The sequence below is a fragment of the Procambarus clarkii genome, chromosome 70 (genome assembly GCF_040958095.1).
Source record: "Procambarus clarkii isolate CNS0578487 chromosome 70, FALCON_Pclarkii_2.0, whole genome shotgun sequence".
NCBI classification, from domain to species: domain Eukaryota; kingdom Metazoa; phylum Arthropoda; class Malacostraca; order Decapoda; family Cambaridae; genus Procambarus; species Procambarus clarkii.
In genome coordinates this window covers 27,419,976-27,444,224 of record NC_091219.1, presented here as the reverse complement: position 1 = coordinate 27,444,224, position 24,249 = coordinate 27,419,976, and the positions used below count along the sequence as shown (strand labels likewise).

The 24,249-nt window shown below is 42.4% G+C and overlaps 3 protein-coding genes across 7 annotated transcripts in view; 2 read left to right on the top strand and 1 right to left on the bottom strand.

Moving 5' to 3' along the window:
- The window catches only part of E(z) (histone-lysine N-methyltransferase E(z)), a 40,235-nt gene extending 36,155 nt beyond the window's left edge, over nt 1-4,080 (top strand). For all 3 annotated transcript variants that reach the window (XM_069311760.1, XM_069311761.1, XM_069311762.1), the window contains 2 exons: nt 896-1,061; nt 2,589-4,080. In XM_069311760.1, the coding sequence (XP_069167861.1) occupies nt 896-1,061; nt 2,589-2,649 (227 nt within the window). In that variant the 3' untranslated portion in view covers nt 2,650-4,080. The remainder of the gene's footprint in view (nt 1-895; nt 1,062-2,588) is intronic.
- Nucleotides 1-24,249, bottom strand: part of LOC138356090 (uncharacterized) — a 252,268-nt gene that overhangs the window by 91,325 nt on the left and 136,694 nt on the right. The window lies entirely within an intron of this gene.
- Nucleotides 8,438-24,249, top strand: part of LOC123775373 (nicotinic acetylcholine receptor alpha4) — a 147,212-nt gene continuing 131,400 nt past the window's right edge. The window contains exon 1 of the mRNA XM_069311764.1: nt 8,438-9,456. Coding sequence (XP_069167865.1) covers nt 8,983-9,456 — 474 coding nt within the window. The 5' untranslated portion in view covers nt 8,438-8,982. The remainder of the gene's footprint in view (nt 9,457-24,249) is intronic.

The following is a 24,249-nucleotide window of genomic DNA, read 5'->3' as shown; positions in this document are numbered from 1 at the left end:
ATATCATGTGTTGGAGAGGGAAGGAGGAACTGACAAGGTATAAAACTAGAACAATTTATATAACAATGATCAGCTTAAGGCTGAGACACACCAAACTGGCAGCACACAGCTGGAAGTACGGGACAGACATTAATGAACTTTCATCCACTGTCATGTTCCAGAAATAATTGAACATCCTTCATTCCACCTTAGAATACCTTTTAACATTAAGCAATCGAGCATATATTAGGTGACCTCTCATTATATATAAAATTTAAAATAGTCAGACCACTGACTAAATATCTCCAGTCAACCAACAAATTGGGTCACACTTGACCTGTGCATATACCTCGTACCACTGATAGTCAAACATAGAAAACGAATGCCTCGCCACACAAACAATAATGATCAGCTGACACCATAACGTCCCACCCTCCATCACATCAAGTCTCCCTCCAACACACACACACCTCTTTAGTTGCAGCTCTTTTATCTACATCTAAACAAAACAAACAAAACTCTTCGAACCTCATCATTCTCAACACTGACGCGTCTCCCAGCATTAGTACTTGTTCAGTCATCAGGAGGATAAATCCCTTCATATATATTATATATATATATATATAAATAAAATAGCTCATAAAATATCGTGTTCAGTGAGAATCCACAAGGTCTCTGAATACTCTTTATTTTCTTCTCCGAGGCTACGGGTCCCTACAATTGCACCAGAGGTGGTACCTCTGGTGGCAGTCTGAGAGCATGTATATAAATTGTTTTAGTGGAAATTACCAATGCCTTGAACAGTCCCTGCTTTTAGAAACATGAAAATGTAAATTTATTAATATTTTCAGAATGTTTACAGTATATTATATACTTACACAAGTTATGTTCCTATTAAAGCAAGCAACTATTTCAGACTTTGTGGTAGATGCAACACGTAAGGGAAATAAGATCCGGTTTGCTAATCACTCTATAAATCCCAACTGTTATGCCAAAGTCATGATGGTGAATGGTGATCATCGCATTGGCATCTTTGCCAAAAGGCATATCCAGTCGGGCGAGGAACTCTTCTTTGACTACAGGTATGTTTTGTATTTTGTAACCCTGATTTTCTGTGTTTAAATTATATTATCAGAATTCAAATGTATGTTGAATATGGGAAACCAGAAATATATTAAATACTAATGCAAATGCAGTGAACATTCTACAGTATTTGCACGTAATCTATTAAGTATGAATGAATTTGTAAAGTAGTACATACCTTGTTGTGTTTATGGATGGTTTCATATAGTTGTACATACCTTACTGTGTTTATGGATGGTTTCATATAGTTGTACATACCTTACTGTGTTTATAGATGGTTTCATATAGTTGTACATACCTTACTGTGTTATTGATGATTAAGGATAACCTTCGGCTCACTTCTATCAGCAACTGGGTACTTGATGTAGTAATCGTCCAGAATATCTAATGCTCCTTCATATCTGCTCTTAACCCTGCGCTGCACAAGGGATTACATTTGGCATTGTCTGTGTTCACAAATAAAAATAGCATTCAAAAACAAGGTTTTTGTCTTTATTCTCAAAAGCAATGCACTGAACATAGGAAAATGTCCCAAATATAGTAAATATTTTTCAAAATGTCACATGCTTACTGGAGATCTGAAATACCAAATAGGAACACCATGTACCAGTATGAGTTTCAAGTGTTGCAAAATACCCAAAACATCTTAGGATGTTAGGTGCACGATGGGTCAAACATCTTAAAATGGTATACACATTTCAAAGGTTAATTTGTAAATATAGGTGGCTTCAACTGCTCCAGCTCCCAATTTATTGTATGTTTGTTTTCTTTATAATCTTTATCATATGAAATTTTAAAATTTCCAATGGTGATGGCACACATTGCTCTCATTTAATTTATTCCATCCATATGAAAAAAAATGGTTTTGAATTTTATCAACACTTTGATTTTGAAAGGTGTTATTCCTGTTAGGTTTTACCTTCCTTCAAATGCCTATGGCACCTGTGGAAGCTTTGTGGCACACTGGTTGAAAAAGGGCTGCTTTAGACAATTCATTTGCAAACAATTTGACACCTAATTATATAGTTATAACCCAACAGAAAACTTAAACCAAAAGGTTGTAAAACTATTTTGCATCGCTGAGTGGCCCACGAGCATAAAATGTTCCATTAAGAGGAACAGTATGGATAATGTTGCTAAGGCTATCATGCTAAAATATTACTTCCAAATCTAAAACCATTAAAAGTAACTTTATATAAAATGAGTTAAATAATTTGAGCACGCTCTAAGATACCCTTGTTTTCATTATTTTTTATGTACTGTATTTTTGTATTGCATTCTATGCTCGATCTGAGCCAAGTGGTCCCAGGTGTGACCTTAATGTAAATTACACTTTATGGCCACTAGAAACATGGCAATCGACTCCCATTCTTCTTACCACTTTCTCAAATAATTAGATTTCTTAATTAAATTGATAACTTATCTATAGTAAAAATGTAGTGAAAAGGAACTAGTACAGCATATATCCTTGCAAATCGATTATTATACAGTAATTTGATGGTAATGACTATTGTTACATTTTTCAGATATGGACCAACGGAACAACTCAAGTTTGTCGGCATTGAAAGGGAAATGGAATTTCTGTAAAAAAAAAATATTTGTCAGAATTATATATCTTTGAAAATAATTTGTTTACCGAGTACCAGCTTCCATTTTTTAATTGAAGCTTTAACCAATTCTTAAGTAACATTACTAGTATGAGTGGCCGAGTGCACCACACTGGATCTTGTATAAGATCTTTATCTTTTACTCAAATTTTTTGTGGTGGAACTTCCACAATAGTTAAGATTTTATATTTTATTTATTTATATTTTATATTCTTTTTGTAAATTTTAACACTGCCACTGATAGTGTCATGGAGGGGAAACACTGCCACTGATAGTGTCATGGAGGGGAAACACTGCCACTGATAGTGTCATGGAGGGGAAACACTGCCACTGATAGTGTCATGGAGAGAAACTGCCACTGATGGAGTGTCATGGAGGAAAACACTGCCAAAAGTTTGTCCAGTGTCACATTTACTTTAAAACACCATTTGGTGGTCGGTCACATTTACTCAACTTATACATTTTACAGTCAAATTTACTATGTATTTTACTTTTCTTTTTGTCTCCATGTAAATTCAATCTTCAGTTTTTCTCTTCATTTTTGTTGTCGAGGGGAAACAAATAATGTCTGTCTTGTGTGCAGTCCAGTTGAGAATGTACAGTTCCTCCACTTTGTTTCAAACACTCCTTTGAAAGTTGCTGAATTGCTGTATATGAAATATATTCTGCATGAGGCCACCCTTTCAATGATAGTGTTCTCAAAGGTAGCAATTCATTTGGAATGTAGAATAACATGATTTTTGACAAAGAAGCCTTTGGCATAACTTTTGTCTGACAACATACTGTACCTTGCGGTTACCTTGCAATGATTTCAGGGCTCAATGTCCCCGCGACCCTGTCCTCGACCAGGCCTCCTCGTTGCTGGACTGGTCAACCAGGCTGTTGGATGCGACTGCTCGCAGCCTGACATATGAATCGCAGCCTAGTTGATCAGGTTTAAATCAGTATGTATTAAATTCCAATTCCATGGAACACAAGTCATTGCAGATCCATCTTCTAAGACTAGCATTGATGCATCTATTGATTATTCAAGATGATCAGTCGCCTAAATTCCACCAGAAGAACATTTTACTATAGTTGGAGTAAACTTATTAGTGCATAATACTGACATGTGTTAGGGAAAAAGAGTTTTGATATCCTCAAATGTAAGGAATGAAGCTTTGTCAAAAAATAATGTTTTATTCTAACTACCTGACAAAACCTTATGGGAAAAATTGTTGGATATATATATATATATATATCTGTTGAAGGAGCCATTTTGTAATGTATGTCACCAAACACCTTTTCAGTTGACTTATTTGTAAAAATATATATCTATTCTAAATCTGAAATGTAGATGCTGATTTAGTGTTTCTGGTCATTGTATTATGATGGAAAATGCAAGATTTACCAATAAAGTTGTTATTTAAGACTAATTATCTAAGCATTTACCTATAGTACCAATATTCCTTCATCAGGGTAACAATTCTCATTGTGTATCATATTCAATGCAGAAAGTATTTAACATTTTAATGCTTTCACATTCTGATGACACTAAAACACATCATCCGTACTCCTATAGACATGATGCTAAAATGCATCATCTGATTGGTATTCATAAGTGCTTATGAATTAATCATGTATGGCAATATGTAAATAGCCAGAAACATTTCCCACTTCTAATTTCGATGACAGGAGGATGACCAACAAGATAGGTCACATTGGATAGTACAGTATGTAATTCATAATAGCCAATCATCTCTACAGTGATTGTGGGTTGTGTTAAAATCCATGAGGATTTTAGATGCAGTGCCAATATGAGTGGGACCCTAGCAAAAGTTGAGGTTGGTTTTTCAATCACTGTGAGAGTCATCTATGAAAACAAAAGATCATTGGTACATGAGAAGTATCTCTAGGAACATACATGTTGCATAAAGCTTCACACTAAAAATACTCTTCTTTGGAGGAAGCTGGCACAAGAAGGTTTTAGCAGGGAAAATGATGGGAAAGCCAGTGCCAACAGTAAATTTTGACCAATCTATAAACAAGAGGCGTGTGAATGGCAGGGAAAATGTAAAGGAAAAAACATCATGACAACATGGGGAATGGAGAGTAGGTAAAAGCCTTTACCATACAAATAACCATTTTACAAGTGAGACTCATGGGGATAACACATGACGAAGAATATATTATACATGTATATACAGTATATGTGTATATATTCTATACACCGTGGCGGTGTATAGAATATATACACATATACATGTATATATATATAATACATGTATATGACACATATACATGTATATATACTGTATAAAATATATATATATATATATATATATATATATATATATATATATATATATATATATATATATATATATATATATATATATATATATATATATATATATATATAATATATATATGCATGCAGCAGGTCCCCCCTCTCCACTTTCAGCGCCGTGGAGAGGGGGGGACCTGCTGCCTGGGTAACAGCTTCTCCCCCGAATCAATCTACCCTGGCTTTGCGCCCTGGTAAGGCCACTCCTGGCCAGGCCGACACCAGAGTGCAACTCCATAGTCTCCTGAGACTGATGGATGCCTACTACTACTATATATTCTATGTCTGATGTGCAGTCGTTTGTGTAATGAGAGCATTTTCCAAATTTGATGTCTTCTGCACATCCGTTCGAGGTATAGTTGAATTCTTTACATCTAAAGCATTGAGCTGGATGTGGCATATACATCTCCGGTATATGAAGAAAAAAGTTTAACCTACTTGAAGAGAGGAAAGTAGTTGAGAAAGGTAAGTCGGGCAGTGCCTGTATCACTCGGTTCTCCGTATGTTCTACACATAATTGTTTTGACTCCATAAATTGGAATGCTATCTGCTTGAAGATGTGCTGTGATTCCTTCTTCACTAATTTCTACAACATGCTTCATTACAAATTTTGTTAATGTATCACCTAATGGTACATAGCACCATGAATACTTTGTATACATCGATGTCAGTGATGTCAAGTGACTGGTGCAAGAACTGAACCCTGTGGTACTCGACTCGTGACATTTCTCCACATTGTGCGAAACAGTGGTTGCCAGGATCAGGTTGGGTTACCGTTACCTATGGCAGGTGGCTACAGATGACGCATCTCCCAATCCTGAACACTCCAGATACAAACTCCGTGAGCTCTGAAACTGGGACATGATTTCACACACTTCATCACCAATTACCCAGTTATTAGACCATTCAGACCCGATGACATGAGGTACCTGGAGCTTTGCGGTTATTTTATTCACTCTCGTGTTCTTGAAGATATCCTCATGATGCACCCAAAATTTGCCAGCGCAGACTACTGAATATATGGCCCTGTATGACTAACCATCCTGTGTGATAGGGATTTTTAGCATCACGTAGCTAGTTTTTGACACACTCCGTACTCCCCTTTATATGGTCTAGGGCAGTTGCACACATGCACATGTACCTAATTGTGTTAATACAAAAAAAAACAATCTGTTTACCTCCAGATGCTAGCGGCGCTTCGCCTCTAATCTGTTTACTTCACTATGATAGTTACTGTCTAGGAAAACACCCTCTTCAGAGGGCGGAAGACCATTATTATCAGAATGCTTGCCATGCAACAACGATTTCTTTATGTCAGTGGTATCGGGGTTGTGAGTGGGAGAGACGCTGTGCATCTCCCCCAGTCGTCGCCTTATTGGTCCCTTCTGCCCAGCTTGACTCCTGTATAATTCCTGTGTATGAAGTATACACGCAAATATAGACAGGTTCCCAAGGCCTGATGTACAGCTGGCCGATGGTGTCCCAATCCTTGAGTTCTTGAGTTACCAGACACAAATACCTGCTTATTATATGACTATACGACAATATACAACATATCACACGAATATTTATACACTCTTATAATACCGTATCAAGGATATCTTTCCAGTATTGTCTTCTCACACAATTCATTACAAACTATATTCGAATTTTTATTCTACAATACCAAATAAAACTGCTGGGAATAATATATGGGAACTTAAAGTTAGCAACATGGCGACGTGATCCCAAAGTGACGGCGTTGTCTCTTCAGAGACGGCGAGTGTCGGCCGCTTTCCTTCACACAGCCTCCACACTTGTACAATACAGACGATGAGTCACAATAACGTGGCTGAAGGTACGATGACCAAACCACACATCAGAAAATGAAGACACTGAAGACCAATCGAACACGATGATTCGAACCTGCGTCCAGGAGCATCCCACACGCTGCCCCCGGACGCAGGTTCGAATCCTCGTCACGGCCCTTGTGGATTTGTTCATTAGGTGTATCACGCGATTGTGATTTCTGTGTGTAACCAATCGAACACGTTTGGATGAATCCCGGCGGTGGTGGTGTTTGGTCGCCACTGGTGCTGTGTCCTTTACTTTTGCATATCTTTGCTCTCAGTGAGCAAAGTGAGTGCATGGAAAGTGACATCCTGAAGACCATTGACTTTAAGCCAGTAATAAAGCAATTCTCCGAAAAAGAAATGCGTCAAATGCTTGTTATAATAAGATCGTACTAATTTCATGCTGTGCCATCTAATCTGTGTGTAGCCTATTGAATATAACTGGTTTTTCAAGCCTTGTGTATTGTTCAAATGTTTATCATGTTGATTAGTTGCTGCTCTACAGCATGTTTTTAATGTTTTAACACTAGTTTTGTTGAAATGCCAATAAAATGAATATATTTGTAATATTTTGGACCATTTACTTTTTATTCCTGTGAGTGTTTATCGTAGGCACTGGTTTGCCCAGGGGCCCAAAATGCTGTTAAGACGGCCTTGGCTCTCACATGAGATATATTCCTTGAAATGTTGTTATGATAACATTTATATCAACGTTGATATATATATATTATATCATTTATATCAACGCTTATATCTGTGTCTTTCTGATGACGTATAAAGCTTTAACCGTTATCAGCGAATCTCTCGAATTTTAAAATGTACGAGTGTGTGTGTACGGTTGGGGTGAAGAAAATAAAAAATATATTTTCGCTTCAGCTTTAGATATTTGAATGGTAAAAGATTCAAAATGTAGCTTATATTTTTGTCTTTCTGCTAGCATGTGAAACATTTACCTTTATTATCGAATCCATATGAACTCAACATTGATCTTGGATAAGTCCGAAAGTGTGCCTGAAACGTTATGCGTGTTAGTGACTCCTACAGTGTAAGAACACCAATATCATGTGCTCTAAAACCTAATCTACCTTCTTGTATATAAATAAATAAATACAAATAAATAAATAAGTCGCAGTTCAAGTTGATCAAATATATATATATATATATATATACACAACCAAAGTGCAGAAAGTATTGTAATACATACAGGTAGTGTGAGAGGACGGAGTGAGTATGATTGCAGAAAAGGAGTGAGTATGAGAGGAGAAAAGGAGGGAGTGTGAGAGGAGGGGAAGGAGTGAGTGTGAGAGGAGGGAAAGAGAAAGAGGGAGTATGAGAGGAGAAAAGGAGGGAGTGTGAGAGGAGGGGAAGGAGGGAGTATGAGAGGAGGGGAAGGAGGGAGTGTGAGAGGAGGGAAGGAGGGAGTATGAGAGGAGGGGAAGGAGGGAAGGAGGGAGTGTGAGAGGAGGGAAGGAGGGAGTGTGAGAGGAGGGGAAGGAGGGAGTGTGAGAGGAGGGAAGGAGGGAGTGTGAGAAAAGGGAGGGAGGAGAGGGTGGAGGAGAGAGAGGGAAGAACGCATGCGCAGGTGAGGGAGAGAAGGAGTGAGAGCAGGAGTGAGGCAGCAGTGGCGGTGGAGCTGTGGTCGTGTGGGGACGTGTGTGAGGCGGCGGTGTTGTCCAACAGCTGCCGGGGGGTTCAGGTTAGGTTCCTGCTAGAGTGTGGCACCCCACTGCTGCCCCCTTCTCTAGCAGGGGGCACCCTTCCTCCTGCCACCTGGCTCTCTACTGAACGTCACCTGGCTCTCTACTGGACTTCACCTGGCTGTCTACCGGACTTCACCTTGCTGTGTATCGGACTTGGGCTGGGCGTGTACTGGACTCGAGCTGGGTGTCTGCTGGAGGTGGCGTAGGTGTGCTGCGGAGCAGGGCTGGCTGCAGCAGGTGACAATGGTGGTGGAGCCCGTGTGGAGAGGCGCCGGTGCAGCTTAGGGCTGCCCCTGCTGCTGCAGCTGCTCCTGCCTAACTAAAGGAGAACTATTTACACTCGGGTGGAGGTGGGCCGAGTAGTCTAGTAACGAGGAGCCTCGAGCAGAGGCTCCCAGGAGGCGCCACCACCCACTCCCACACTCAGCACCTGCCATGGCGTCCACCTCAGCACCATGAGAGGGCACACCAGCTGTGACCCCGACCTTGGTCCCGCCGCCTGGGGTCACCACTTCCCTAAGGGGTCACCAGGCTCCCTCACCTCGCGCAGGGGTGTCGGGGAGCCGTGGGAAGGCTCGGGCAGGAAGAGGGTAGCAGGGGCGTGGGGCAGTGTGGTGCGGCCGAGGGCGGCGGGTCGCCAGTGGGCAGCAGTGGCAGCAGGGGAGGCCGCCCGACGCAGCGGCAGGGGCGGCGGCCCCCTGACGGAGGGGTCACTACGGTGGCCGGCCTGGTGCTCACACAAGCTGGTGCTGGCCGGGTTCCTGCTGGTGGCCGGGTCGCTGGCGCCGGCCGAGTGTGGCAACCCGGACGCCAAGCGCCTCTACGACGACCTTCTCTCCAACTACAACAAGCTGGTGCGCCCAGTCGTCAATGTCACCGACGTCCTCACTGTCATGATCAAGCTCAAGCTGTCCCAGCTTATTGACGTGGTGAGTGTCTCTCCTCTCTTACTTGTCCCGGGTCACACCTGCCTTGTCCTGGCTCACACTCACCTGGGTCACACCTGCCTTGTCCTGGTCACACTCACCTGGGTCACACCTGCCTTGTCCTGGCTCACACTCACCTGGGTCACACCTGCCTTGTCCTGGCTCACACTCACCTGGGTCACACCTGCCTTGTCCTGGTCACACTCACCTTGCCCTGGGTCACACCTGCCTTGTCCCGGGTCACACCTGCCTCCCCCTGGGTCACACTCACCTGCGTCACACCTGCTTTGTCCTGGTCACGCTCACCTGGGTCACACCTGCCTTGTCCTGGCTCACACTCACCTGGGTCACACCTGCCTTGTCCTGGTCACACTCACCTGGGTCACACCTGCCTCCCCCTGGGTCACACTCACCTGGGTCACACCTGCCTGTCCTGGTCACACTCACCTGGGTCACACCTGCCTTGTCCTGGGTCACACTCACCTTGCCCTGGGTCACACCTGCCTTGTTCTGGGTCACACCTGCCTTGTCCTGGGTCACACTCACCTGGGTCACACCTGCCTTGTCCTGGGTCACACCTGCCTTGTCCTGAGTCACACTTACCTGGGTCACACTCCCCTGGGTCACACCTGCCTTCCCCTGGGTCACACTCACCTGGGTCACACCTGCCTTCCCCTGGGTCACACCTGCCTTCCCCTGGGTCACACTCACGTGGGTCACACCTGCCTTGTCCTGGGTCACATTCACCTGGGTCACACCTGCCTTGTCCTGGGTCACACTCACCTGGGTCATACACCTGACCCAGGGTCACACTCACCTGGGTCACACCTGCCTCCCTCAGGGTCACACTCACCTGAGTCACACAAGCCTGGGTCTCACACTCACCTAGGTCTCACTCACCTGGGACTCACACTCACCTGGGTCACACCTGCCTTGTCCTGGGTCACACTCACCTAGCCCAGGGTCACGCTCATCTGGGTCACGCTCACCTGGGTCACACCTGCCTCCCTCAGGGTCACACTCACCTGAGTCACACTAGCCTGGGTCTCACACTCACCTGGGTCACACTCACCTGGGTCTCACACTCACCTGGGTCACACTCATCTGGGTCTCACACTCACCTGGGTCACACCTGCCTCCCTCAGGGTCACACTCACCTGGGTCACACTAGCCTGGGTTTCACTCACCTGGGTCACACCAGCCTCCCTCAGGGTCACACTCACCTTGCCCTGGGTCACACTCACCTTGCCCTGGGTCACAATATAGTGTCCTGATGAACACTTACCTTGAACCTCGTCACACCTATTTGTTCTGGGTTACCTCTGCTGTTAATCTGTGTTGAAATAGTTGGACTCGTGATAAATAATAATTAATAATAATATATTATTATTATTAGTTGTGGTGGTGTGGGGTGAGGGTGGAACTGGGCGTGGGTTTATCGACGATGAATTAGCAAGCGTTCGCCTAGAGTTCAATCGCGAAACGTCTCGGACGTGCGACCTTGGCGCCTAGTTCACCTGCCTGCCAACACAGTAGTAGATTGAGTTTGACCAATCACAGTGAAGGTAATATATTTCTACAGATCGCTTAGCAAATCACAGTGCTGCACTTGGTGAATAAAGGGCTAATCACGTGAGTTATGTCAGCTGATGTACATAAACACACATGGATACACAGCAGAAAGGTGTACTCCCCTTTCTTGAGGGGGAGATTTTGTAATTGATTTTGTAATCTGTATTAAAGCAGATTCAATTATGTTCCTATTGAAAGTGCTTTTACAATTCGTTATTGAGGAAGCCAATCAATTTGGAAAGGATTTGCTGACAAATGAACAAACAAATCATTAGACAATTGGCCATGTCTTACACAGTATTTATGTTGCGAAATTCTACATTTCAAATCTTTAGATGTTTGCCCAACATAGAACCTATTACAGTCTTAACAAGGTATTTTATAAATGACACAATTATCATTACGAGTAAACTGTTGGTAAACTAATAGTTTACCAACAGCGTTTTCGTAGTTTTTCGTACAGATTACAAAATCATGTGATTTGAACATTAGCAGTGGTTTATATAATTTAGATCCATTTTTGATAGATCAGTTAAAGGGCGATTTGAGTAGAATCATTGATACACATTTGTCTCACTAATTCATTGTTAATATTCTCTATCTTATGCTATTATTATTCATGTTTTGGCCCATAAGATCAAAGGTAACTGCAGAAGGCCTATTGGCCCATAGGATGCTGCTCCTATTCATACCCACCCAATCCTAGTCATTAAATTTTTATCATTGTACCTCACTTCACCTCTCTCCTGCTTATATATGTCCTAATCTTTTTACTTGTAACTCACCCTTCTGAAGATGTAATATATATATATATATATATATATATATATATATATATATATATATATATATATATATATATATATATATATATATATATAATATATATATATATATAATGGATGTGTTGGTGATGGATATTCTGGAGGTGGATATGATAGTGGTGGATATGATAGTGGTGGATGTGGTGATGGATGTGTTGGTGGTAGTGGTGTTGGGTTTAGTGGTGGTGTTGGGTTTAGTGGTGGTGTTGGGTTTAGTGGTGGTGTTGGGTTTAGTGGTGGTGTTGGGTTTAGTGGTGGTGTTGGGTTTAGTGGTGGTGTTGGGTTTAGTGGTGGTGTTGGTCTTAGTGGTGGTGTTGGTGGTGTTGTTAGTGGTGATATTGTGGGTGGTGATAGAGGTTGGGGTGATGGCGGTGGTGGTAGCGGTTGTGGGGGTGGTATTGGAGGTGGTGGTGGTGTTGGAGGTGGTGGTGGTGTTGGAGGTGGTGGTAGTGTTGTTGGTGGTGTTGGAGGTGGTGGTGGGGTGATGGTGGTGGGGGTTGGAGGTGAGGTAGTGGAGGTAGTGGTACTTATCTAACAATGACTTCGGGTGAGTGAGATCTAACTCTTTATGCCCCGCCCACTAACCTCGTTGTACCTGTTGCGTTACAAATTATTCTTTGCTGAATCTGGCCTTAAAGTTGTGAATGGAGGTGTCTTACACAACGTCTTTCAGTTCAATCCTCTCGTTGACTATCCTTACTGGATACGAGTATTTCTTTACATTCCGTCGGCTCATTTGCGTTTCCAGCTTCCAGCTGTGTCTTACTGTGTCTCAGTTTGAAGAGGATATCATTGTCCACCTAACCTATTTCCCTCAGTATCTTGTATTTTGTGATCATGCCCCCCTATGTTCCTTCTGTCTTCTAGGACCAAGTAAATCATCACAAGGTAGGACTGTGAGATTTAGTTCCAGTAGCCTATTTTCGTAGCTTAACCCTCTTAGTTCTGTCACCAATCTTGTTACAAACCTTTGCATGTTTTCAATTTTGGCTTTAGGCTTCACAACGTGCAGATTCCGTGCCAGTGCTTCTTATTCCACTATTGGTGTAACAAATGTTGTGTAGATTGCCCTGAAGGAGTCCTAATTTAGGTTTATGAACGTTATTCTTATATTTGCCAGCGTCCTATATGCTGCTGATGTTATCTTGTTTATGTGTGACTCTAGTGTTTGTGTTGGAACTATAGCCACTCCAAATTCATTCTCTCTCCAATTCCTTTAGCTGCCCATCCCTTCTGGTCTCCTCTTTCTATTTCCCATTTTCATTACCTGACATTTGTTGGGATTGAATTCCAATATCCGTATTTTTTTAACATTCTTGGAGTTTGTGAAGGTTCTCCTGCAACTTCCTGCAGTCCTCCTCTATTTTTACATTCCACATCAGCTTTGCATCATCTGCAAACATTGTCATGTATGGGATCACTCCCTCGGGCAGGTCGTTCACATAAATTAGGAACAGCAGCAGTCACTTTACAGAGCCTTGTGGGACCCTCCCACTTGCTACATTCCTCCAGCTTGAAACCTCCTCTCTGATTCTGATTCTTTGCTTTCTGTCCCACAGGTACTCCCTTACCCAGTCCAGTGTTATCCCAGTTATCCCAGCCTGCCTCTCAGTCTTGTACTTGAGTCTTTCATGAGGAACTCTGCCTCATGAAATTGTTTTTCGACAATTTGGGGAAAATAAAGTCTGCCCAGCCTTTTCCTGTTATATTTTAGTAACCCTGTCATGGAACCCGGTCAAGTTTGTCAGGCACGGTTTTCTGTTTCTAAATCTATTCTTTTATCATATTTGCCATGTAGTCGTGATTGGCTCCATTGCCTCTATTTAAGAAGAGCCGGCTCCCATTGCAACCCCCCTTGAAGTCTGAAATGGTGTATTTTTGTCAAGAGAGTTTTAAGCTGTTCAGAACTTTATGACAGATTTGCATTCTGGGGGGATCCCAACAGTTAGATTGTGCAACCTTTTTGGTTCGATGTAGTCATCAGGTCGATCCAAGCACCAAGAGGATACACTGGGTTACCACAAGCACTGGGTCGACCCAAGGACTGGGTCGACCTGGACTCCCAATATCTAAATAGCACAATGTTTTGGGATTGCCCCGGGCACCGTCTAGTACCTTGTCTAGTATAATATACATGCAAGTTGCTTAGTAATAACAGTCTATTTATTATGCCTTAAATTGTAATTAAAATATTAATTATAATAATACTAGATGGAGGGTGGGGATCCTGGCTGTGCCTGGGTCTCTCTCCCCTTTCCCCATTGTCTTCCTCTCCCCATTCTATTAACACTTCCTCTTCCCCATACCCTCTTCTCTCCTCTCTTCTCCCCCTCCATCATCCGCCCCTGTCTTCTCCACTCCCAGCCTACCTCCCTCTCTCTCATCTTTCCAAACCTCTCCACCATTCTCCCCATCTTCTAAGATCATCCTCCCCATCTCCATTCCTCTCTCCTCTTTCTCTCCCTCTCAGAAAATTTAGTACTGTAAGAATTTGGTAACTCTGAGAGAGAACTCCATCAACAGAGACCCGAGACTGTTCAACACGCTTCCACTATACATAAGGGACATAACTGCCCGACCCCTCACAGTGTTCAAGAGAGAACTATCAACATCAGAGGCCCGAGACTGTTCAACACGCTTCCACTACACATAAGGGACATAACTGGCCGACCCCTCACAGTGTTCAAGAGAGAACTATCAACATCAGAGGCCCGAGACTATTCAACACGCTTCCACTACACATAAGGGACATAACTGGCCGACCCCTCACAATGTTTAAGAGAGAACTATCAACATCAGAGGCCCGAGACTGTTCAACACGCTTCCACTATACATAAGGGACATAACTGGCCGACCCCTCACAGTGTTCAAGAGAGAACTATCAACATCAGAGGCCCGAGACTATTCAACACGCTTCCACTACACATAAGGGACATAACTGGCCGACCCCTCACAATGTTTAAGAGAGAACTATCAACATCAGAGGCCCGAGACTGTTCAACGCGCTTCCACAACACATAAGGGACATAACTGGCCGACCCCTCACAATATTTAAGAGAGAACTTGACGAACAACTCCAAAGGATAACCGATCAATTAGGCTGTGATTCATACGTCAGGCTGCGAGCAGCCGCGTCCAACAGCCTGGTTGACCAGTCCAGCAACCAGGAGGCCTGGTCGAAGACCGGGCCGCGGGGACGCTATGCCCCGAAAACACCTCAAGATATCCAAGGTAACCTGAATTCTGGTAACCTCCATCCTCAGGTAATCCAAATGAATTTGTATTAATTATTTTCAAACAAACAGCGGGAATGTGCAGATAAACGGTGGGAGCTATTACATATTATATGAAATACACATCCCACAATTTCAGACCTGAATTCACGAAAATTGCAGGGGGGTAGTTATAGATGCCAACATTTCTTGAAGTGTGGCACTGGGGCCGACCCCGTCTAGCTATGACGTCTACGCTATGTGTTTTCCGTAGTTTTGATGTTTACTTCCACCGTTTACTAGCACCTCATTTTCATGGGTTCTAATAAACGGTAATCGTGAATACATGTGGGTTACAGTTTTACATTTTGTAAGGCAGAGACAGACAGATAAAGAGATAAAGTGAAAAGACTTGATTTGAGTCTTGCAGTTGATAGGTGCGTGCTAAGGTGCTTTTTGTGGTGGTGGTAATGTATACATTTCTTAAGTAACGTCTGTCCCCTCTTCCTTACTGCTACAGTTTAATTATGACGAGCACAAAATTCCTCCTAATTTCCCCCGAGATCGGTACATAATACTATAAGGAAATTACTATGAGAATGAATTTTTCTTGTAATACTATAAGAACAAATTAACTGTTTTTAATTTGCAAATTTATTTAGCCAGACGAGAGCTGGCTAGTTTAAAAATCGTTATATGTGAAAGTGCTATGCTATTCTCTCATGAATTGTTGTGACCCCGATCCGACCATGTTGGGCACGTGTCCCACAGGAATCAGAGTGCCAAGTTGGGGTGAGGCTAGCCCCAAGCATCTATCCTCCAACGCCGAACAGACAGACAGTCAAGCAGGCAAACATTCTAATTTATATAGATATAGAGTTAGGGTACCACCTCTGGTGCCAATGTGGGGACACATAGCCTCGGAGAAGAAAATAAAAAGTATTCAGAGATATATATATATGTAAAATTAGCCTTTTTAAGTTTTACGGTGAAATGATAGCGTTTATATAATATTAATATGAAGGTAGTATATAATATTAATGTAATATTAATGTTATCCTGTAATTATGTTGAGGTTTACGCCACTACACCATTCATATTGGTGAGTCCAGCCTAGTCACGAAGCCTTACACAAACTTCCTGACGGCTCACCGAGTTGGCAACATCCTTCGCACAGTTGCCGAGACGTGCTCCGCCGACCTCAGTCTTCCTCTCTCGCCCAACTGTAATTTCGCCTCCTACAAGTTTTAAATTCTGATTGGCTAGGTTTAATAGCTGTTAGCGTTTTGTATTGTATCAAGATCCTTGAAACCTCAGGATGGCAATTACAAATTTCGAAACTTTATTGGCCATTATTTATGTTACTATTAATAATAATATTATTATTATTTATTGTAATATGTTCTTGGTGTTATGTAAATATTTTAGTAGTGTGTATTATGGATCTAGCGGACATGTTGTAGAACTACGTATCTATGTATAGTTGCTTCTGTAATACAAACTAATTTGTATTGAGTGACAATAAACTCGTGTATATATTCCATACAACTTTTCTCCCGAGCTATGTGTGTATACAGATTGGTTAATGGTGTTATGAGCGTGGGTGTATAGATGGTGTATGGGTTGACCTCCTGCCACCAGTCTTGACCCCGTATACTGTGGCCTATATGGTGCTACTCAATATGGTGCTACTCAGTATGGTGCTACTCAGTATGGTGCTCTCCAGAATTATGTTATCCAGTATGATGCTTTCCAGTATGGTGCTCTCCTGTATGATGTTATCTAGAATGGTGCTTTCCAGTATGGTGCTCTCCAGTATGGTGTTATCCAGTATGGTGCTTTCCAGGATGTGCGTGTGTGTGTGAGAGAGGGAGAGAGAGAGAGGGTGTGAGAGAGAGAGAGAGAGAGAGAGAGACAGAGAGAGGGTGTGTGAGAGAGAGAGAGAGAGAGAGAGAGAGAGAGAGAGGGTGTGTGAGAGAGAGAGAGAGAGAGAGAGAGAGAGAGAGAGAGAGAGAGAGAGAGAGAGAGAGAGAGAGAGAGAGAGACAGAGAGGGTGTGAGAGAGAGAGAGAGAGAGAGAGAGAGAGAGAGAGAGAGAGAGAGAGAGAGAGAGAGAGACAGAGACAGAGAGGGTGTGAGAGAGAGAGAGAGAGAGAGAGAGAGAGAGAGAGAGAGAGAGAGAGAGAGAGAGAGAGAGAGAGAGAGAGAGAGAGGCGAGAGAGAGAGGTGAGTGAGAGAGGTGAGTGAGAGAGAGAGAGAGAGGTGAGAGAGAGGTGAGAGAGAGAGGTGAGTGAGAGAGGTGAGTGAGAGAGGTGAGTGAGAGAGGTGAGTGAGAGAGGTGAGTGAGAGAGAGAGAGAGAGAGAGAGAGAGAGAGAGAGAGAGAGAGAGAGAGAGAGAGAGAGAGAGAGAGAGAGAGAGAGAGAGGTGAGAGAGAGGTGAGTGAGAGAGAGAGAGAGAGAGAGAGAGAGAGAGAGAGAGAGAGAGAGAGAGAGAGGTGAGAGAGAGGTGAGTGAGAGAGAGAGAGAGAGAGAGAGAGAGAGAGAGAGAGAGAGAGAGAGAGAGAGAGAGAGAGAGAGAGAGAGAGAGAGAGAGGTGAGTGTGAGAGAGAGAGAGAGAGAGAGAGAGAGAGAGGTGAGAGAGAGGTGAGTGAGAGAGAGAGAGAGAGAGAGAGAGAGAGAGAGAGAGAGAGAGAGAGAGAGAGGTGAGAGAGGTGAGAGAGAGAGAGAGAGAGAGAGAGAGAGAGATCTGGCATTCTTCAACGCTTGGCAGTCGACCAAGTCTCACCAGGTCAATACCCGCCCCGTTATTCTGTTATCCTTACTCTGTTATTCCCTGGTCTACCTTCAGTTATCTTTTCTATGTTACTCCCTGGTCTACCTCCTGTTATCGGTAGTTCGTTACTCTTATTCCATGTTATTCCTCCTTGTACCCCCACACCTTTTATTCCCTGGTCTACTTCCTGTTATCCTTTCTCTGTTATTTCTTGTTACACCACCTGGTATCATACCGATGTTATTCTCTGGTCTAACCTCCTGTTATCCTACCTCGGTGTTTCCTTGTTATTCCTCCTAGTATCCTACCTCTTTTATTCCCTGTTATACCTCCTGGTATCCTATCTTCCCACCTGTCTTCAGGGAGGAGATCCGCTCAAGGAAATGGATTGGGAACGACTACATAATTCGTGCTATTATCTACTCTTTGTCTATGATTAGGTTAGGTTAAAGATAATTCTGGTTAAAGTTTGGTTTCATTACGTTTGGTTCCGTTAATACGGCGTATTATTGACATTAATGTGAAATGTGGAATTCGAACAATGTTTCAGTGTTTCCGAGTTTTCCATTTACAGAAAACCAAATTCGTCAAAGAAAACGTTTTCAGCATATACTTTTTATATTTTAAACCAACGATTTATAATACAATACATTTGTAACTTTGAGAATAATCTGTGTTTACGACAAAGGTTCTTTTGTCAGTCTACTTTTAGATTGTTACTGGAACTGTAATATGGTTTCAGACCATCACAAATGTCTAGATAACTATCCAGGTGGGTTGAAGTGGGGTGTGGTTTCTCACGGTAATGAATTTGGTCTGAAGACAAGCTCGTCTCTTTAATTCCCTGGTCTGCATACTGTTATCTTTACTCTGGTTTCCCTTGGTCTACCTCCTGTTATTCTATCTATGTTATTTTATGGTCTACCTTCTGTTATCCTTCCTCTGTTGCTTCCTGTTATACCTGCTGGTATCCTAATTCTGTTATTCGCTGTCCTTCCTCTTTTTATCCTGTTCCCCCATGTCTGTTTTTATCTATTCCTGCCTATTTTCTATATTTTTGTCTGGTATGTATTTGATGTTATTCCTTTGGTGTCACGTTAATCCTTGTTGTACTGTTATTGCTGTTTGTGTTATCCAGTTATGCTGCTTCTGTTATACTGTTATTTGTGCTGTGGTTATCCTTGTATTGTTGGCTCTGTTATCTTCTTATAGGTGTCTCAGTTATCATGTTGTGTGTGCATGTGTCATCCTATTATCACTGCCCGTGTTATCCTGTTATTGCTGCTTCGGCTATCCAATTATTGTTGATTATTATCCTGCTATTATGACCTACCCGGCTGCACCCGGGTCTCTTTCACCCTCCTCTCACCTCTTTTTTTTTCCCTATCTCTTTTCTCTTTCCATCTCCCCCTCTCCAATTTTCTCTCCCAAGATCCATCGTATCCCCCCCTCTCACCACTCTCCTTCCCTCTCTACCATTTCTCCCAATCTCTCCACCAGTTTCCCCTTCTCTCCTTCTCTCTGTCATCATACATCTCCAATCTTCCCCGCTTCTTGCCTGTCTCTACTTCCTCATCACAATCGTCTTGAGAATGGTCCAGGACGGACCGAAACGTCGTTGTCCCTTCACCTTCTAATGTGTGGTCTGGTCAACTTCCCCCTTCCCTCTCTTCTAACATCTCTACTCTCCCTCTCCCTCTCCCTCTTTCTCGCCTTTTCTCCCCTCTATCTCTGTCTCAGAATATAATAAAGAATTCACGATCATCGAAATCTAGGAACATAGGCAGTCACCTTTCACCGGTTAATTTGTGGGGGGTTACTATAAGGCCAGAGCCCCTCTTCCAATAGGACCGACTCTGACTGGCCTACGACCGTTCCATACCGTTGACCATTCACCCTGCAAAGTTGGTTGAGGCAAGCCTCAGGTGGCCCAGCCTCATACAAACTCAGAGACAGACATATCTCTCCTAAATATTTACATTGCCGCCTCTCTTATCCTGTTAGTGCTGACTGTTAGTGCTGCCTCTGTTATGGCTGACTTTTTTTATTGTTAGTTTGTTGCTGACTGTGATGTAGCTGATTCTGTTATTGCTATGCTGTTGCTGATTGTTATTGCTTTATAGTTTTGACTGCTGTTGCTGACTATGCAATTGCTGACTACAGTATTACCGACTACATTATTGCTGACTAGGTTATTGCTGACTATGTTATTAATGACTACGTTATTGCTGACTAGGTTATTAATGACTAGGTTATTGCTGACTAGGTTATTAATGACTACGTTATTGCCGACTACGTTATTATACTGACGCTATTACTATGTTATTGCTATTATTGCTGACAATGTTATTACTTACTATAGTGAGTGGTGTAAGGTCATGGTTCTCTTCCACAAGTCGCGGGCATGTTCACTGTTCTCTGTTATTCATTACTGTTCTTACCCACACACTCCTCTCGTTATATTTTGTGGCTGGAGTGTGTCTTTATAATTACAGAAGTAGTGTTTGGCAGTTCAAGTTTTTCAGTTGTGTCTATGGCCTAAGATTTGGTGGTGGCGTGTCCTCCTCTGGAGGGTTACTCAGGCCACCACAATGGCTTACTGACCAAGTATACTATACTCCTGGACACAGTCTGGGGGATAAAGTGTATATATATACCGAGCAGCGGGGGGTACACTTTTCTGCGCATATATACCCCTCTTGCGCGGGGTATATATGATATATAGATCTCTTGTCCACGCCATTCAATATTGACAGGGTTCCCGCCAAAATGAGGCTTCATTTAATTTCAGGGGGACAAAAAGGGCTCATGCCGCCATGAGAGTGTGGCTAAATAGATTAAGTCGATGAATTAGAACCGCGTATAGTACAAGTAAAGTGACGTCACAGCAGGATAGAGGACGTTATTGGCTGAAGCGCTATAGCTGGAGTAGAGAGCTGAGTTTGCCCGCAAAATTAATCATTCGGATCCCGCCATTGCCGGAGGTGATGATGCTGCACAACAGTTTATGATGTATTTATCTTACAACGGCCAACAAAGTTGCCGTGGAGGATCAGGAGCAGTCGACAGAGACGGCTGGGGTTGCCGGCAATGTTAGAATCAGTTTAAAAATCGCCCAAACAAATGTGTTAGTGTCTAGTAGTCGTACTGAGACGGTTGAGGTATGGTTAAGTGGACGGGGAGGGTGTAGCGCCCTAACTGGTGGTGTAGGAACGTCCATAAGTTACCTTGTCGTCTGACGACATGTGAATCTCTGCAGGAACCCTGGAGGTGGCAGGAATCGCTGCGGGTACAAGTAACAACAATATCGAGGAGCTAATACGTGTCAGCCAAGTCGCCAGTGACCGCATATCTGTGGAGAAAGTGACGGTTAGCTTAGCCAGTAGGACTAATGAGCACTGTACAATTCCACAAGAGATAATGTCTCTCCGAGGTTGGGTACCAGACGCTTGGGCCTAACCTTACCAAACTTCCTTCACTCATAGAATGTATTATTAATAAGCACTGAAACAATTGAATGAGAACACCAAATATCACTTCATGAAAATCGCCCGGGGTGTTCATAAATGTTAATATGTGTTAAAACTGTTAACTTAGGCCGTAGCTGGGCCCATGTCCACCCCACACCATAGATCATTGCCCTGTAAAGTTGGGTGAAGCTGGCCCCGAGCGCCTGGCCTCCAACCTTACACAAACAACAAGACATTCTCTCAGAGATACAGATGGCAGCGGTGTTTGTTGTGGTTCTTATTCTTCACTAGTGTTTGCTGCTCTTAACAGTTAGATGCATAAGTAGATCTTTTAGTCAACCTTCAAGTATATTACACGAGGAGTACTTCATGTTTGTGCCTTATAATTACCTGATCAGTTAACCCCTCACCTCAAGTAATATTGAATCAAAACCTCTCAAAAGTGAAATTATAATCGAGATATTGAACATAAAAAGTACAGCACATAATTGCATAAGATAATATAATTGCATATTATATATATATATATATATATATATATATATATATATATATATATATATATATATATATATATATATATATATATATATATATATATATATATATATATATATATATATACTTTGTGGATATAATATGCTCCAGATGCTTTTTAGAATACTTTACTGGAATCTCTCTTCCTAGTGATTCTGGTTTGGGATCTCGATAAAACTGGTCGTGTGAGTTAAAAGCAACCACAGCACATTTGGCAGGAGTGAACGTTAGGGGTGTATTCCACACTATCTTTTACATATTATGTCAAGTCTTTCGTAGTCTCTTTTGTCGGTGGAGTAGAAGTAGATCATCAGCATATCGGAAAAAATTGGTCTGCCTATGCAACAGCCGGCTCTACTGCCTCTTAACTCTTTCAACAATGCATCAAGTTAGCATACCAAACGATATTGAACTATGAATAGCATCTTGTTTGACCCCATTTTTCTGGGGCCTCCGTTATCTTTGCGTAGGTTATACCAAAAGATAGATCTATTTTGAGACTCTAACGTGATCATTCCAGTTAGATCTTCATCACCTGTTCGTCTTAAGAGGGATACCCTCTTACCCCGCCCTAATTAGCATTAGCACAGACAGGAAAGGTGACAAGTTCTGCAGTTTAGTCTAGTTTGTCTGACCAGTTTCTCTGGTCATGAGCTCCTGCAAAGCAGCAAGTGTCAGCTCTGGTGGCACGAGGACCGGGATAGCCGACGTCTCTACTTCCACTAGATACTTAAATGTCAATACAGTGTAATCACTCATTTTCTCCATGTGCTTCCAATTTGACCTTCCTTATGTCTGAGTCGTTCAGAGAGAATATCAGGTCAAGTCTAACTGGTTCGTCGTCACCTCTCATTCTTGCGAGTCCCCTGAAATTTTGGCTTAGAAAGCTTCGTCGCAACATACAGTTAGTTTAGCTCTCCATATATCCGTGCCTACATGTGGTTTTCTGGTCTCCTAGCCTCTCTTTCCGCGATAAAAGTCTCCCATGATTAAAAGTGCCCTCTGAATATCGAGTGATGTTCACCATTCCATTAAAATCTACGGATGTTGCTATATGTAAATAATTCAGTGAAATAAATATTCAATCAATTTGCATAAATATAGTAGTAAGCTTTTATCTTACCTGTATTTCTCACAGACAATAATATTAACAATAACTTGTGTTTCAGGTGAGTGTGCTGGTCACCTGTATCGTCAATAAGGTATTTAATAATTTTCCCAAGAATTTAGGTTTAGTGAATTATCATGCTATTTTAATATGCTTTAGTATAAAATTATAATATCCAGATGTAGTCTTCAACTTTTAACATTCAATTTCCATCTGTCTTTTTGTTTATTTCCAAGAGAAAGTAGCAACGTTTTGCTTCCCTTTCCAGAGTGGACATTTTCTTGGTCAGTTGCGCTGGCAGTTGTGTTGACTGCTCCTTGTCCTAATATTACCCACCAGTATCAAATGAAGCACCACCGCCAAGGATTCGCGGATGGTAAATCTTTTTTCGCAAACAAGAGAGAATTCTATGACCAGAGAGACTACATGAGCAACATGCTGGAGTTAAGGAGAAGGTGATAATGGACAAGAGACAAATATCTCAGCAACAGAGAACAAGGAGTCACTATGAAGGAACAGCTGTCTACATGTCATCAGCTCTTCCTGTATGCCAGCAAATCTTTAATAAATAAATCAATACATTAACTCCACACGGGGCGGTAGCATTTGCGTCTTTTTCTCGCAAGCATCATAGTAATTCACCCACGTACTCATCGTATGAGTAACCAAGTGTTATGTATGCAGCCTCAGCATCGGAACCTTCCCCGCTAAAGAACAAAAACACTAATAAGATTCCAAAGACATGCAATAAGACTCGTACCCGAGATAAATGGACAGTGCTAAAAGAAAAGTCTCAAGGAATCACCGGGGGCGCTGCATATTCACAATTGGTCTGACATATGTGGTAAATAAACTCCTATAAGAAAGATCCTCTGTGCAAATATTTAAAAGGTAGTTATTTTGTCAATCAACTTAGCATATGTCGTTTTCGACACACGTTTAACGTGGACTTTGAGAAAGTTTGCGTCTTCATGCAATATTTAGAGGATTGCGTCGATTATTTCCATATATCTGGCAAAAGAACTAGTCCTCGCACTGACTTCTGTGGGACTCAGCTGATGACATGTAGACAGCTGTTCCTTCATAGTGACTCCTTGTTCTCTGTTGCTGAGATATTTATCTCTTGTCCATTATCACCTTCTCCTTAACTCCAGCATGTTGCTCATGTAGTCTCTCTGGTCATAGAATTCTCTCTTGTTTGCGAAAAAAGATTTACCATCCGCGAATCCTTGGCGGTGGTGCTTCATTTGATCATGTCTACAGATGTGCTGCTATTCTCTTCCTCTTGCACTTCTCCGTCA